The 15,054-nt window shown below is 56.1% G+C and overlaps 8 protein-coding genes across 8 annotated transcripts; 5 read left to right on the forward strand and 3 right to left on the reverse strand.

Moving 5' to 3' along the window:
• Window positions 1-50: 50 nt before the first annotated feature.
• Malapachy_2340 (hypothetical protein) lies at window positions 51-1,535 on the forward strand (the record flags this gene model as incomplete). Its single annotated transcript, XM_018136832.1, has 1 exon — window positions 51-1,535. One exon carries the CDS (start codon window positions 51-53, stop codon window positions 1,533-1,535), a length of 1,485 nt encoding a protein of 494 aa, XP_017992949.1.
• Window positions 1,536-1,607: 72 nt separating this feature from the next.
• Window positions 1,608-3,630, reverse strand: Malapachy_2330 (transcription factor hsf1; the record flags this gene model as incomplete). Its single annotated transcript, XM_018136822.1, has 3 exons — window positions 1,608-3,463; window positions 3,497-3,561; window positions 3,590-3,630. The coding sequence occupies 3 exons, from the start codon at window positions 3,628-3,630 to the stop codon at window positions 1,608-1,610; spliced, it is 1,962 nt and encodes a 653-aa protein (XP_017992835.1).
• Window positions 3,631-4,005: 375 nt separating this feature from the next.
• On the forward strand, window positions 4,006-4,836 carry Malapachy_2313 (tbp-domain-containing protein; the record flags this gene model as incomplete). The annotated part of the gene is made up of 3 exons (XM_018136805.1): window positions 4,006-4,235; window positions 4,277-4,364; window positions 4,405-4,836. The coding sequence occupies 3 exons, from the start codon at window positions 4,006-4,008 to the stop codon at window positions 4,834-4,836; spliced, it is 750 nt and encodes a 249-aa protein (XP_017992907.1).
• A 511-nt stretch (window positions 4,837-5,347) lies between these two features.
• Window positions 5,348-6,649, forward strand: Malapachy_2342 (mitochondrial inner membrane protein oxa1l-like protein; the record flags this gene model as incomplete). Its single annotated transcript, XM_018136834.1, has 1 exon — window positions 5,348-6,649. The coding sequence occupies one exon, from the start codon at window positions 5,348-5,350 to the stop codon at window positions 6,647-6,649; it is 1,302 nt and encodes a 433-aa protein (XP_017993292.1).
• A 123-nt stretch (window positions 6,650-6,772) lies between these two features.
• On the forward strand, window positions 6,773-9,094 carry Malapachy_2334 (hypothetical protein; the record flags this gene model as incomplete). Its single annotated transcript, XM_018136826.1, has 2 exons — window positions 6,773-6,821; window positions 6,852-9,094. 2 exons carry the CDS (start codon window positions 6,773-6,775, stop codon window positions 9,092-9,094), a joined length of 2,292 nt encoding a protein of 763 aa, XP_017992839.1.
• A 123-nt stretch (window positions 9,095-9,217) lies between these two features.
• Window positions 9,218-11,521, forward strand: Malapachy_2335 (chromatin structure-remodeling complex subunit rsc9; the record flags this gene model as incomplete). The annotated part of the gene is made up of 2 exons (XM_018136827.1): window positions 9,218-9,293; window positions 9,327-11,521. 2 exons carry the CDS (start codon window positions 9,218-9,220, stop codon window positions 11,519-11,521), a joined length of 2,271 nt encoding a protein of 756 aa, XP_017992838.1.
• A 168-nt stretch (window positions 11,522-11,689) lies between these two features.
• On the reverse strand, window positions 11,690-14,087 carry Malapachy_2329 (vacuolar protein sorting-associated protein vps5; the record flags this gene model as incomplete). Its single annotated transcript, XM_018136821.1, has 2 exons — window positions 11,690-13,977; window positions 14,009-14,087. The coding sequence occupies 2 exons, from the start codon at window positions 14,085-14,087 to the stop codon at window positions 11,690-11,692; spliced, it is 2,367 nt and encodes a 788-aa protein (XP_017992812.1).
• Window positions 14,088-14,282: 195 nt separating this feature from the next.
• Window positions 14,283-14,849, reverse strand: Malapachy_2354 (hypothetical protein; the record flags this gene model as incomplete). The annotated part of the gene is made up of 1 exon (XM_018136846.1): window positions 14,283-14,849. The coding sequence occupies one exon, from the start codon at window positions 14,847-14,849 to the stop codon at window positions 14,283-14,285; it is 567 nt and encodes a 188-aa protein (XP_017992766.1).
• Window positions 14,850-15,054: the final 205 nt, after the last annotated feature.

Genomic DNA, 15,054 nt, shown 5'->3' on the forward strand with positions numbered 1-15,054 from the left:
ACTGCGTTCTCCTTCTTCTTGTCGTGTTGCTACGTATTCCATTGTCTACGATGGACAACGAAGTTGATCTGGCTTTGATCCAAAGCGAAGCTCTATACTGCCTTCGACGAGAACAGCTTGTAAGTTTGTGCAAGCGCCGTGGCATCAAGCCACGCGGCAAGTCATCGCACCTGGCGGATATGCTCCGCAAAAGCATCGAGGCCAAGCACAGTCCATCAGCGGACAGCATGAATAGCTCATACTACAGTATGAGCCCACGTACAGATGGCAGCATGAGTCCTAGGAGTATGCAAGGCCTTGGATGGGGTCGAGAGATGCCGGTACGCAGCCCCTACATGCGTCCAGGCACCCAAATTGGCCAGGGCACGCCTAGTGCACGTAGTCCTGCCGCATCCAGTATGCATTCAGGTCGCTTTGCTAGCGTCTACGCACCCAGCGAGGCCTCAGAGCCAGAAAGTCATGGATCGGTGTACCTGCCTGCGCACAGTCCACGTATGGATCGCTCGCGTGTGGCAAGCCGTGAGAGCCGCGGGTCGGCCTACTCTCGCGCTCCGTCTCATGCCTCGCCTGACCTCCCTTCCACGGATCGCATGCCTAACCACGCATCACCGCGCATGCCCCCCCGTCTTGGCGCGAAGGAAGAAAACGAAACGCCCAAGGCACAGACGAGCTACGACACCGACAAACCTGTCCTACCCACGCTGCCGACATGGGAGGGCATCGACATCCCGCTCGATCTGCTGGATCAGATTGAGACAGGCTCTGTCAAGGACCATGCTGACGAGGCTGTGACACCGGCGCCGACCAATGACACTGCGTCTGTGACACCCGACAACGGAGAGGAGGAGGAAGACATGCTGGACATGTTGATCCAAGGCGTTGCATCTGAGCCTAGCGCCGATATCGAAGTGCCTGTGCTGCGGAAACGCTCTGGACGGGTTCATCCACGCTTGCCCGTGCCGCCGACGCCGGTAACGTCATACCCCCGCCCTGCCATGGTGTCGCCCACGATGCCGCCGCCGGCTAGCACGCTGTCTCCTACGATGCCTGGGCCTATGGAGGAGGGGAAGCACTTGACACATGGCGAGACGCGCCGTCTTCCTGCGGACGAGATGGCTGAGCAAGAGGCAGAGAGGAAGCGTAAAAAAGGATCGATGGGCGGCATGGTTCGTCGTATGCGTCACTTCCTCGATACCTCGTCGGCCCCACCGCAACCTACAGAAAAGATTCTTCCGTACCCTGTGGCGCCTGTGATGGGCGAAGAATCGCTTGTGCATAAGCCTGCGAGGAAAGCAGCCAGCGTCATTGACGATGATATGCTTCGTATGGCGATGATGTCTTCATCGGACCCATCATGCCTGCCCGATGAAAATACGGCGCCTGTGCCAGCCTGGCATACTGCGGCCCAGCGTGCCAACTCTCTCCGCTCTACACGCCGTTTCGATGCGGCTAGACCCCGTCGTGCCTTGCCTACCCCTGCTGTCGCAGCCGTCGGTGGAGGCGACAACGGTGCTCGTTCCCGTGCGCTTCGTTAATGGATGGTGTCATTATTCCCCTGGTTCCTTTTATACAGCAAACTATAGTAAATATTTATGGTTGAACATCCTTTAGGACGATGACGGTTGCGCTGTACTTGTAGCCGCCGTAGCAGCGAGTTTGCTTGTATCCTCGGTCGCCATGTCTTCCACCCCAGGCGAAGAGATGGGGACAAACGAGGAGCCTGTAGGTGCATTCATTGGGTCCACAAACTGATTCAGGAACGAGTCTAGATCGAAATCGCTGCCCTGCCCTGGCGTGCCAGCTTGCTGGGGTCCGGTCCCGGCGGGACTCGGTACTTGCCCAAATCCCGTGCTATGCTGAGAAAGGACGGAAGGCGCTGTCTCCAAGTGCGAAGAGGGCGCTTGGCTCGAGGTCGGGTTCGTCCAGGTTCCAGGGTGGCCAGAGGCGAGCTTCGCTGTTGACGCGGTGCCCGTCTTTGGGCCCGTAGCAGCCACCTGCGCAGGTCCTAGACGCAAGTTTTGGACCAACGTATGGATTTGATTCTGGAGATGATTCGTTTGGTCCATATTTGCTTGTGCCTCCTCGCTAATGCGCTGCACACTCCGCATCAGCTGCTCTGTAGACAAGGGTTCAGCCACCGCACCTGCTTTGCCCTGGGTGGCTGGGCCGCGCCATGTCGGCTCCATGGATGACAGCACATCGTTGGTCACAGGGTGCGTCTGTGCCGCCCCTGCCTCCATGGGTGCCATACTCTGCGTTGTAGGAGCCGCCCCGGCGGGCCTTGTGGATGACGACGGCTCCTGTGCCATCGCCGTTTGCAGAGCGGCCAACACTTGCGGATCCAACGCTTGCTGCTCAGCTGGTCCACCATCTGCGAGCATCGAAGAAAGCCAAGCATTCACATCTTGAGGCGACTTAGCATCCATCGTTGCACTGTTGGCCATGGGCGGCGAGGTTACATTCGACCATGTCACTGTCTCTGGCTGCGAAGCGTTCAGCGGGGTAGCTCGAGATGCCATAGGCCGCAACGTAGGCGAGTCAGGGAGAGGTCCTGAGATGCCGGTCCATGTATTGGGCGAATTGCCTTCCGAATCGCTGGTAGCTTCAGAAAATCGTTGGTCGTTGGTGGTGGAAGAAAGTGGGTTGCTAGTGGTATCCTGAGAAGCAGCTTTGTGCTGTGCCATTTGCTCGTCATAAGAGGTATCGCTAATAAGAAATCGTGCACGCTTTTGTGGTCGCACTGGTCCGCGCTGCTTTGTATTGACCGTGGTCGCATCCTGTTCTTGAAAACGATTCGCAGAGCCATCATCGTACGGTGAGGCACCGGCAAAGCCATTCATCGTAGCTAGCTCCGGACCCGTTACATTGTGCAGGATATCACCCACATTGGACGAGCCAAACACTCCTGCAAGGAACCGAAGAATGCGGTTGATGGTATCTTGTTGTCGTCGCATTTGCTGGCGGTTCTCCAAGCCTTGTTGCCATAGCGCTTGGTTCGAGTGTTGCAGCTTAGAAATCTCTTCAAAGATCGAATGCTGGTTGCTTTTGATATTTTGAATGGCGCCAAGAAGAGCAGTAAGCTGTACAGGCCCCACGACTTTGGTCAGATCCTGGGAATCGCCCCCCATAGTGTCGTACTCGTTACGTGTCAATGCACCACCTGTTAAGCTGTGCAAGGCTCGGTTTGTATCGTCCGACAAATGTTGTTGATTCTGCTCTTTGTCCTTCCCACTACGCTTTCGCTGCACTTTCGAAAGCAAATCAGGATGATCTCGGTGGAAGCATGGGTTGGTAAATTCCCAAAGCTCACTCTGAGATGGCTGGTCGGTCTTCAATGCACCTTGCTGCAAATGCGGCACCTTGTGGAAACCGTACATATTCAGCTGACGCACAAACGAGGAGAAGTTGTTGTGTTTGAAGAAGCGTGGAAGCACTTCATCCCCAAATCGGACATGGTTGGGCACTATGGTTAGGCGCGACAATTAGGCGTACGTACCGAGAAAAGTATCACCTGCTGGTGACCACCGAATCAGCTCATCGGTGTTGGGATCATCCACCATGCTGTTTGTGAGTCAATACATATACACACCTCCGTAGCTTGTTTAAAAAGGCTGGGCTACTCCGGTTCATGACGGCGGGTTGTGTCGTCTCCATATGCAACCTGGGTGGACCTACTTCTTTTCGCAATGATCCTGGCGTCTTCTGATTCAAAGGTGCGTATGCTTCCTTTGGATCTACAGCCTGGCCTTTGGGTAATATCGCACTACGAGGGAATCCTGACCCTTGTGCCTCCCAGCCTGGCATAAGCCTGCGATGTCCCTCACAGCGTTCAGCCAGGCGTAGTGTACATTATGTGGAGATGGCACGTGACTCATCGGGATGTGGCGGGATCTGGGTGGGAAACTATATAAAGGCCAACTTGTCCACATGGCCCCCCGACTTGTAGAGTGGCGTCTCACTGCAAGGTGTGGACAGTCATCGGAATAAATTACCGGGATAAGTCCTATGTCGACGAACGGCTCCCTTCAACTTCCCCAAGCACAGTCGAAGCCTTCGACAGCTGATCTTCCGACACAAAAGCCACTCTCACTCCCTACGAATCCGGGAAAGTCGGAAGCAGGCTCGACACTAACAGGAGATGACGACAAGTCTCTCGTGAAGGATACCCCCTCGGTGCCGGCACCAATTACGGAGCAGACACTTTCGAGTATGCATGGCATTGTGCCCACGTTACAGTGAGTATATGGTCTGCTGTTGTAGTATTAACATGGCCCAGGAACATTGTAGCCACGGTAAACTTGGAAGCCCGGTTGGACTTGAAAACCATTGCATTGCATGCTCGCAATGCCGAGTACAACCCCAAGGTATGCGAAACTGTTCCTTTGCCATATTAACACTGTGCAGCGTTTTGCCGCCGTGATTATGCGTATTCGTGAGCCAAAAACAACAGCCTTGATTTTCGCATCTGGTAAGATGGTTATCACAGGCGCGAAGAGTGAGGACGACAGTCGTTTGGCAAGCCGAAAGTATGCCCGAATTATCCAGAAGCTCGGTTTTGAAGCCCGCTTCAGCGAGTTCAAGATCCAGAACATTGTAGGATCTTGCGATGTCCGCTTCCCTATCCGCTTGGAAGGTCTTGCCTACAGCCACGGCGTCTACTCTTCATATGAACCAGAGTTGTTCCCTGGTCTCATTTACCGTATGGTCAAGCCCAAGGTCGTACTTTTGATCTTTGTGTCAGGGAAGATTGTGCTAACGGGTGCTAAAGTGCGCGAGGAGATCTATACCGCTTTTAACCTCATTCTCCCGGTACTTTCTGAATTCCGAAAGCCTTAAAATAATATGCACAATACCACGATCGTTGGGTATGTCGCTTGTCCAATGAATCAATCCTCTTGGGCCGGGGAGATTGTGGTTACGTATATACGTTATTTAAAAAATGTATTATGATGAATGGGCAGCTAGTTACTGAAAGTGACGGCTATCTGTAAAAAGTCTTAGATTCCTTTCACTAATGGAAATTTATACCAACATTCAGGAGCGTTGCATCCATCCACCTTGCTGCGTCGAACGTCGCGCCGCGCGTTCTGACGCGGTTGTGTTTGGACGACGCGACGCTGCCGCGCGACATTCGAAAACCATATCACGTGATATGCACAGTGCGTGGCCTTGCCAAGCCATCTTCCGAGCCTCGACGCTGCTGCTGCTGCTGGTCATGGCTGCACACGGTCTAGGATTGATGCTATCGAGTGTGCCTGTTCGGCATGGGGTTTCCCTTTTGGCCCGCTCGAGGGCGCCGATGCATTTCATGAATGTGACACGCGTCTCAGCTTTGACAAGTGTGGCAATGCCGCGCTATTTTTCGCTGGGAGGTCAGTCGTCGTACAACAATGAAGCTGCTCGCCAGCAACTTTTTTCGCAAGCACAGGAGCTGAAGAATGTTTCTGCGATAGCTTTTGAAGAAGGAAAGGAAACATCGTCGTCGGCTCTGGAAGAAGTCAAGCATCTCGGACAGTCTGTGCAGGAACGCGTTAGCCATGCGAACGAAGCGGTTACTTCGACACTATCGCAGGACGCTGATATGATTCACAAGGCCTCAGATTTTGCTACGAATGATTTGCAGGCGCATGGTCTTGGTGGTTGGACCCCTTCTGGTATGCTGCAGCATTTGCTGGATGGCGTGCAGTACTTGACAGACTTGCCCTGGTGGGCGACCATTATTTTGGTGACCTGTGGTATTCGTCTGGCGATTGCGCCGCTTCTTGTGTATGTGCAAGGCAATTCAATTCGTCTGTCCAACATTCAGCCCCAGATGCAGAGTCTGCTGAAGGAGCTGCAGTATGCCAAGTCGATGGGCAACCAGCAGGAAATGCAGGTGTCGGCCATGAAGGTTCGCAAGCTGTTGGCGGACAACAATGCGTCGCCCTTCAAGTCTCTGTTACTTCCTGTTGTGCAAATGCCGATTTTCCTTTCGTTCTACTTTGCGCTGAATGGCCTGGCCAAGGCACCGTTGCCTGCACTTACTACGGGCGGTGTAGCTTGGTTCCCTGATTTGACAGCCGCTGATCCGTACTATGTGCTTCCGATTTTAAGTTCGGCTATGACCTTGCTTGTGCTGGAGACAGGTGCGGAGACCGGCACGACGGGCATGAACCAGACGCCGCAGGCACGTATGATCAAGAATGTGTTGCGTGGTGTGACAGTGTTGGCAGCCTGGTTCATTTCCAGTTTCCCCTCTGCTGTACTACTTTACTGGACAACGACGAATACTTTCTCGTTAGTGCAGCTGCTGGCCCTGCGCACACGATTCTTTAAGCGCCTGTTGCGTCTGCCCGAGAAGATTGAGCACCCCGTGCAGCCGCATGTGAAGCAAAAGTCGTTCATGGAAGGCATTCGTGAGGGTATGGGTAGCAACGCCCGTCCTGCTACACCTGTTCGCCGCCCACCGCCGCCGTCGGCGCTTCGCAAGGCACAGGAGACGCCGCAGACCATGAGTCAGACCCGCAGCCGTGCGTTAGACTCGCTCATGACGGAGGGCGGCGCATCCAAAGCGTCCGCCACGACTGATGCAGCCCGTGAAGCGAGCAGCTTGGAAAAGCAGTCGCGTGTCGCTGCAGCGCGTGAACGCCGCCTGCGTCAGCGCTCCTAAATAGACCGCCGACCCTACAGATAGTTGGGAAGACAGGAAGCGCTTACGTGAGCGAGAGGGTCTTCCTGGCATGCGCGCGTGGCCTCTCTCAGTTAGGCGTTCGCAACGTTGGCACAGACCTTGATGGCAGAGCCGGTAATGCAGGAGGGCCCTGCAGCGGCGTATATGGCGTGTATGTATGCTTCATGACTAATGGAGATAGCTGTAGGTATGGCGCCGACCGAAAATCCCACGTCGTCTTTCCTGGCACGATTCACGGCGACGGCCAACGAGGCGTGGGCGTGGCTAGCCGAATCCTGGGGCTTGCGTTTCCAGGATCAGGCGTGTGCAGAGCGCATAACGCAGGATGACGTGCATGCAGCAATGAAAGAAGCTTTCATGGTGGACCAGGAACTGGACTCGTTTGCAGAGAAATTTCGGTACACCATTGCTACTTCGTACTTGCTTGCACCGACGTTGTCCATTTCCATGTATGGACGTCCCAACACGTCGAAAACTGATGCGACTGTGCTTCCTATGGGCCAGTCCAAGACGTATACGCTCCCGCATGTGCCGTTACACCATACTGTGCAATGTAGACTTGCTGACCAAGTACCTATCGTGCCTGTGGTCGTCGGCGCGAGTGTTCTCCTTCTCGCCAGTCTACTGCGTATACCACTGGCACCTGTCCTGCTAGCTTTGATGGCCCTTGATGCATCCCTGGTCAAACTGCAGCTCTCCAACCATTGGCAATGGCCACCGCAGGATATGGTGTTCGCCGTAGCGACGCCTTCAGCGATGCGACCTCACTTTCTCGCCGCATCAGTGCCTTTGCCCATCTGGGTCAAAGATGAGCGAATTCGACTGCATGTATGTCTCCTGCATCAAGCACAGCTTTTCGTCCAAGCGGCGCAACGTATGGATCGATGCATCAACAATGCACTGGCAGCTGTTCAAGAAGTCGAATTGGTCTCGCGAGGCTTTCCCTTGTCGTCCCCCTTGCCGCCTATTTCACGTATGGAGGCAGCTACCGCTGCTTTGGAAAGCACTCCAACGCCTGGTGCACGCCCCACCTACCCACAGCGCTTTCCACGTCTACGAAAAGCTATTGCCGATGCCGTGGAAGAAATGTCATTTCATTGCCGTACAACATCAGAGCGGCTGAACGCGACATGTCTACAAGAAGATCCATGTATTCACCATGGTCTTGTTACTGTACGACACAAGCCAGGGACTGTAAAAGCCGCTGCGCCAGCACCATCGTCGGTCGTCCCGCGGACCCTCTCGCTCTCTCCGTTTGCGACGCCGCCCCGCCCGGCTCCGCGACCGGGCTCACCAGAGAAAGCCATTCGACTTCGGCCACCTATGAGCGAGGGCCGACTGTCTGCGCCGCCTGTGCATGCTGGCACGCCGCTTCGCGCGCGGATGGCGCGTCCAAGCGACTCACCGTCGACACTGCACCAACCGTTGGACCCCGTCGATCGACTCGCGCTGGCCTCGCTCCGCCGTGGATTTGAACACATGCATACAATACGCCAAGCTCTCCTTTACCGTATTCTCTCTTTGGACCTATCGATGAAAACCGTGGGGGACGATCCTCAACAGGCCATGGCGTTGCATACATTTTGGGATGAAGAGGTGCTGCATGGCACCCTGATGCCACTGACCACACAATTCGATGCCATTGCCGATACTATGCAAGAAGCCCTTCAAAGCGAAGTGGCCCAAACCTCGCCTGTGGCGCCTTCACCGTCCTCGCTGCGCGCACATAGCCGTCTCGGGCCTCCCCTGGTAGAGATGGCACGCAGACTACGTGCATTGCAGTGCAAACTGTGTGTATGCGAAGACGAGCTGAATCTGTCTCTACCGCGTCTGCATGGCGAGGACGAAAATGATGGTGCGCCATGGCCTGCGGATGAAGCCTCGGTCCGCGACATGGTAGCCAGCATGCGGGCGGATCTGGACGCATTGATGCAGGCTTGGGAAGCGGGGTATGCCACCTTCCAAGCACCACCTCCACCGTCCTCCACCCGTCCACTATGTACGCCCCCGCCCATGTCGCCTACAGCTCTGCCTGCGCCTGTGCCTTTGACGATGGACAGCGATCTGTTGGACGAACCGGAGGAGTTTCAAAGTGGCGTTCTGTCATCCGATACCCTTGATGGTCTTCTTCGCGCGTCCACCTCGACCGCGCAACTTCCGCGTCCAGGTGGGCCGGAAGACGTGTACGAAAGTGAGCCGGCTCCCTTCATGCCCTCACGACCACGCTCGACCCAGTCACGCGCGGAGCGAATCCGCCTCGCACGCGAGGAGCGAGAGAAAGCATCCGCACAGCATTTTGATGCGCAACATGCCACGAACCCCTTTACGATTGTCAATGAACTTAAAAGCGTCCTTGAACGCCGGACTCATCCTGAACCTACGACGCCGCCGTCGCCGTCCATAGTGTCTTTCTCCTCTGCCTAGGTAGACCATGATACCATGCATGCCCTGCTGTGAGTGCCACGTGGCACAAACGCGTGCAGGAGCAAATCGCGCACGAGCTCCACGCGTGGGCGGCGCAGCGCGTTGAGGCTTCTCCTTGTCGACATGGCGGCGCCTGGGCCTGCGGTACGCACACTACGTGCTGTGCAGCCGCTTACGCAAGGGCCTAGCCCGGTAGAAGGTACGTCGGCATGCACTAGGGCCAACCGTCTAGATCCGTATTTGGAGGGTGGAGCACTCAACCGATACTACCTGTCGCTGCGCTCTGGGATTCCCTCCCAGGTAGACTGGGCCTTGTCACGCTTGACTGTGTACACGTACGACATGGCGGAAAAGTTCCTGCTTTCGCAGTTCCCTGGTATGGCCGATGCCCTGGCCGAGTATGTGCGGCGTTGGTGTGCTGCGAAGCGTGGTCTGCCTCGGTCGGCGTGGGATCAGATGCAGCGTGGTGAGCTTCTCAATGGCTATCGCATAGATCAGGGGATTGGCTATGGTGATGATGGGAGTCAGGGTCTTGCTCTTGCAAGCGTGCGTCTCACAGCCTCGTCATCCAAGGCACGACGGTTACGCGATCACGTTGCGTTCCAGCCACATGTCTACGCCCAGGACGCGGCGTTGGAACGACGCGCAGCCGATGCCATGCTGATCCTACGCAATCTTTCGCTCACACCTGAGAATGTGGCATTCCTTGCGCAAGTGCCAGGCATTCTTGAGCTGATTTGGCATACAGTCTCGCTGGACGATGTGGATGAATGCGTGGATATTCCACTGCATATGCTAGAAATTCTGGAATGCGTGGCACCGCATATGATGGTCAGCGACTGGGTACGTGAGAAGTTCGTACAAGCGGCTGCGGTCGATGGGCCCAAGTACTTGGAAGATCGCATATTTGCGCGCCTGTACGAGTACGTCCAAACGACCGACGATCGTGCGTACCTGCTAGGCGCCTTACGATGCCTTCGTGCGCTGGCCTCGCATCCTTCCAATGCGTCAGCACTCGCGGAAGTGGATCCGACATTGCAGCCTACGTCGCTGCAGCTCATGTCTCGCTGCCTCATGCTCCTGCCACTCACCCAAGATCCTGAGCTTCTCGAAGCAAGTTTGGATCTCTTATACCAGTTGGTGGCGATTGGCGATAATGCGCTAGCTCTGGGCTTGCAGCTCACAGCGCCGAGAACGCACGCGGTAGTCCAATTTCTCACACGGAACCTGTCGCTGGGCAAGTCGGTGTGGGAACGCGATACGCCGCTCACGGCGAACGCTACCGCTTGGTGGGCCCCTGACATTCCCAACATGGCCCGCATCAAGCAGCGACGTGAGATGGAGCTGCGTGAACGCATGACGGCCGAAGAACGCGCACGCTGGAAAGTCCTCCCTGCCGACGTCCAAGCAACCATCACAGCTATGCCGGAGCCGCAACGTGGCATTGAATGGATGAAAACGCTCTTTGAGCCAGACGCCCAAGGCGAAGTGACGCAGATGGACTTTTGGATTGCGTACCGCGATCAATTTACCCCGGCCGCCCAAGCCGGCGCAGCGCCGCTGCAGCCTGCTGCCAACTTGATTCGCAATGTATCGCAGGCGTTCCCAGGCGCGTCCGCCATGGTCATCCAAGGCGTGCAAGGCGCACAGCCGCGATTTGTCATTCGTGGGATTGCGCCGCGACTGCGCTACACACCGACCCCGCAGTGCCCGTGGCCAGGTAGCGCCCCTACTACGACATGGGCCGAAGTTCGAACGCAGCTTGAAGCCATGGTCGCCCAGACGACCGATGGCGTGTGCCGCTGCGTTGGATGTCCCTTTGTGGCGACAGAGGAGGAAGAGGAAGCACGGCGTGCCACTCTACGTCGCCACGTCCTAACGCATCTTCCGCCGCCTAGGGAGCCTGCGGATCGCGCGCCGTCCGCTGCGATGGCGATGTCCACGCAGGAGCATCCCGGTGTGATTAGCTTTGATGTGGAGCGCACACCCTCGGTCCCGACGGCTTTGCCTGGGGAGCCGCCGTCGCCATGTGGTGTGGCGTTTTTGTCGCTGCTCGTGCTTCGCTTCGTCACGCGTGCCGCTGCTGACGTGCTGCGTCGGCATGGCTACGGATGTCCGAACTATACCTATGGCGGTGCCATGGAACCTGTTCGTGCTGCCTCGGAGCGTGGCGAACTGTTTGGCTTTCCGATGGCGCCGTTGGCGGGCGGCGACTCAGCAACGTCCAAGGCGGACGGCGCGTCGGATCAGGACGAGCGGTGGACCAACGCCGCGATTCAGATCATGGAGGCCGTCGCAGGGGTGGAAGAAGAACTAATGGCCATTTCTCTGCGCAACGATATTCTATGCCGCCTCGCCAACGATACGTTGATCGCGATTCGGCCTCATATCGCGCCGGCGTCAGCGGCAGCTACAGAGGATATGTAGGTGCCATGAGCTATATAATACAATCTGGGTGTAAGCCTGTCCTGCTAGAGTGCAGCACGTCCATCATTCCAAAAAGTATCCGTCATGCAGATCGGCAGTCTAACATATGTGCATAGTCGCCGAAGCGAATAATCTTTTGGACGTGCTGGGCATGGCGTCATACGTACCTTAGGAAGCCGTGGATGCGCTGACATGGCGCATCACGATCGATTCACAGTGGGCCCACGCCTCAGCGGACTCTTGCTGGATCGCTTGAAAGGTGTGGACGTACGAGTCAAGCGCCTCGCGAATCTCTTTGACTTTCTCGCGCTCGAACCGCTCCATCTCCGTCTTGCAGAGACGCGATACTTCTTCAAAGCGGGTCCGATGCGCCGCACTGGCCAACTCCGCCTTGGTCACAAGACTCATGTGCGCATCCAAGTGCTCGTCGGGCCGCTTGGCCTGCTTGGACCGCAACTTGCCCAGCTCTTCGTCGGCCCGCTGCCACAGTTGCCATACATCTTCGCGGGCAGCAAACGATTTGCGGATACTGCCCGCTAACCGCTCGTACTCATACACGACCAAACCAAGCACATGCGCTTCGTGCTCCGCCAGGCGAAGAGAGGCATCGGCCGACTGCTTCTTGCGCTCTGCCAAGGCGGCAAAGCACGTCGATACACTCCGCGACAAGTTGCTGCTGGACAATGCAATAAGGGCATGGTACAACTGCGTCTGCGCACTCGCCAGCTCTTGGCGGCGCTGTGAGAGTGTCGTGATGCACGCCACAACCTCTTTCAGGCGCGACTCCAGCATGTCCAAGTAGGCCAGCTGGTGGGCAAACCAGTCGTCATGGTCATGGAAGCGGTACTGCTGCAACGCATGACTCCAGCCAAAGTACGCCTTATGATCCGGCGTAATCACACGACCCTTCTTCGCATCGCGCGTATGGATATCAGCAGAAAGATTCGTACTCTCCAGGAACAACATCAAATCCTCGTCCTTTTGCAAGAGAGGATGATGCAGGATTTTCGTCAATGCGCGCTCCAGCGCGTACCGTCGAAACTCGACGACATCCGGTGCAAAGCGCCCCAGCTTGACTTTTTCTGGTATAGGGGGCACAATCACACCTGGATGATTGCTCACCAAGGCCGCATGCAGCCAGCGGAAATCACTGTATCGACGTAGAATCGACAATGTCGGCTTGCTGAGCCATGGGGCATTAGACAGGATGCGGACCGTGTACACGACATGCGCTGTAACAGGGTCCCCTACACGATGCGGATCACTCACACTCACACGGAACGACAGCGGCGGCTCCGCTACATCAGCTGTTGGTGCTTCACTGGTAGGCGATGGCGTCCCATAGCTGGATGCATCGTTCGGCGCCGAAGGTGACGCAGGCGCGGATGTAGCTGCTTCGGCCTGGACCTCCGCTGGAGCCTCAGGCTGCTCTGCCGCCTCGTCTGCGGTGGACGTCCCCGCTGGCACCTCGGCTATCGGTTCTGCCTGTTCATCGACCTCGTCGGTTTTCGTCGTCGCAGGGGCCTCCGACGTCGTTTCTTCGTGCGGCGCTTCGTCCGTCTCAGCGGTATGGCCCTCCTGGGCGAGACGGGCATACAGTTCTCCCGCGTACGCCGTCCACCATGTTTCGAACGATACACAGGTGAGATCAAGTCCTAGCGCCTCTAATTCACTTGTATCCATCTTGCAATTCACAGGCCGCTTCGTCGCCGCTTGTGCATCTACATCGTAGATCGGCTCAATGTGCTGTGTGCCAGCTTTCGAGGCCTTGCACACTTGATTCCATACACGTGAGAGCACCAAGCACATATCGTACTTGGTCATGGCTTCCTTGGCCGAAAAATGCAAGGTCGGGGGCATCGCTGTATCCGTAGAAGTTGTCTGATGCTGTGCATACAAGCTCGCTAACTGCTCGAGAATGCGTGCCACGTCCTCGACGCAGGTAGGGTATCGAACCGCATGCGCATCCATACGTACAGGCACATCAGTATGCTGAACCACTGCCAGCAGGGTATTCACAGCCGATTCATTCATATTATCGGCCTTGCCGTACAATACAGGCACGCGCAGGTTGGTCGCCCTGCCTGTCGACGCTGCTTCTAGCACAGCCAGCTCGCCATCGCGTTTGCTTTGGCCGTAGGCATTCAGAGGATGGCATGCATCAGTGACACGGTACGGCGGACTGGTCCCGTCAAAGACATAATCCGTCGACACATTGATCAAATACGCTGGTGTCGGCAAGGAGCTGCATACGCGCGCCAATGTACGTGGCGCTTCCACGTTCAAGGCATGGCTAGCAGCAGGGTCTTTTTCTACGACGTCGGGGCGTCGTTCTGCGGCTGTGTGCAAGACCACGGCTGGCTGTACCTCCATAAGGAGCTGCTCGACGGCCGCTGTATCCGTCAAATCCAGGCGCAGGAGCGGGTCTGTGGCACGCTGCCAGGCAACACCGGTCACTAGTTGTGAGTACACCAGGAGGCGACATACCTTCGTGACCAGCGTCTATGCATGTCGTCATGACCGCGCGGCCTAAGAGGCCGGACGCGCCAGTGACCAGCACCTTCATGGTGAAGGTAGAGAAGACCGAAGCCATCGCTGACGCGGCTGGCTACCGCGAAACGCCAGCCAGCCTCCTTACGTAAGAGGTCCACGTCCATGCCGGCCAGTGAGAACGCGCAACGCTCGCAAGACGAAAGGCAAAAGGAAAATCTTCCTACGAGACACGGGGTATATACCTTGCGTAGATGTACGCAAAGAAGAACTAGGCTGTCAATCGTTTTGTGCCGGAGGGCACAGAGAGCATAATAAAAAAAGGGATCAACGCAGAAGCGTACGTGACCGAGAATGCGATGTACTCGAGATCGAGATCATAGAGTTTCGGATATTGGTAGCCAATTACACTGAACGTAAAGAGAGACGCTGTGGCGATACAGAACAATGCATTCATGACCACCAAGCAATGCGCAGTAGAAAACAGGAGCGCTTTGGAAGTATGGAAGCTGGGCTCAAAAAAGATATCCATGTCGTCAGGAGACACGTGGGATTTGCCGAAAATGAGGTCGTCCATGTTGGTAGAGAACGGTAGCTTTAGGTCCTTGGTATAGGCCTGGTAAATCCCATCGAGCCATGGGCCCAGAGTGAGAAATAGGACACAAATGAGCATAGAAATAAAGATACGACCACGGTACACGAGCGCACAACCAAGCGTGATCAGCATCCATATAAAGCTGCTTTTTCGGTAGCGCACAAACATAGGCACCATGAGAATTTTGTGTTTCGTGTAGCGTTGCAGCTGCTCGGTCCACTTCGCGACCAGGTGCTGCATCATGTACCAACAAAGGATCAAGGATATCTGCGTAAGCCGCCTTGTAACAACGATCCAGTCGTAGTCTTTGTTAGGGAACCACATAGCTGTAGCACATAGCCCGGATGCAAGAGCCGCCATCGCACTAAGGAAAGGTCGTCGTAACTTGACGGTATACGTGACAAATAGGATGGTGTACCCCGAAAAAACGTAGGCCCATATCAGGGCG

The sequence above is a fragment of the Malassezia pachydermatis genome (assembly GCF_001278385.1).
Source record: "Malassezia pachydermatis strain CBS 1879 chromosome Unknown scaffold2, whole genome shotgun sequence".
In the NCBI taxonomy this organism is placed as follows: Eukaryota; Fungi; Basidiomycota; class Malasseziomycetes; order Malasseziales; family Malasseziaceae; genus Malassezia; species Malassezia pachydermatis.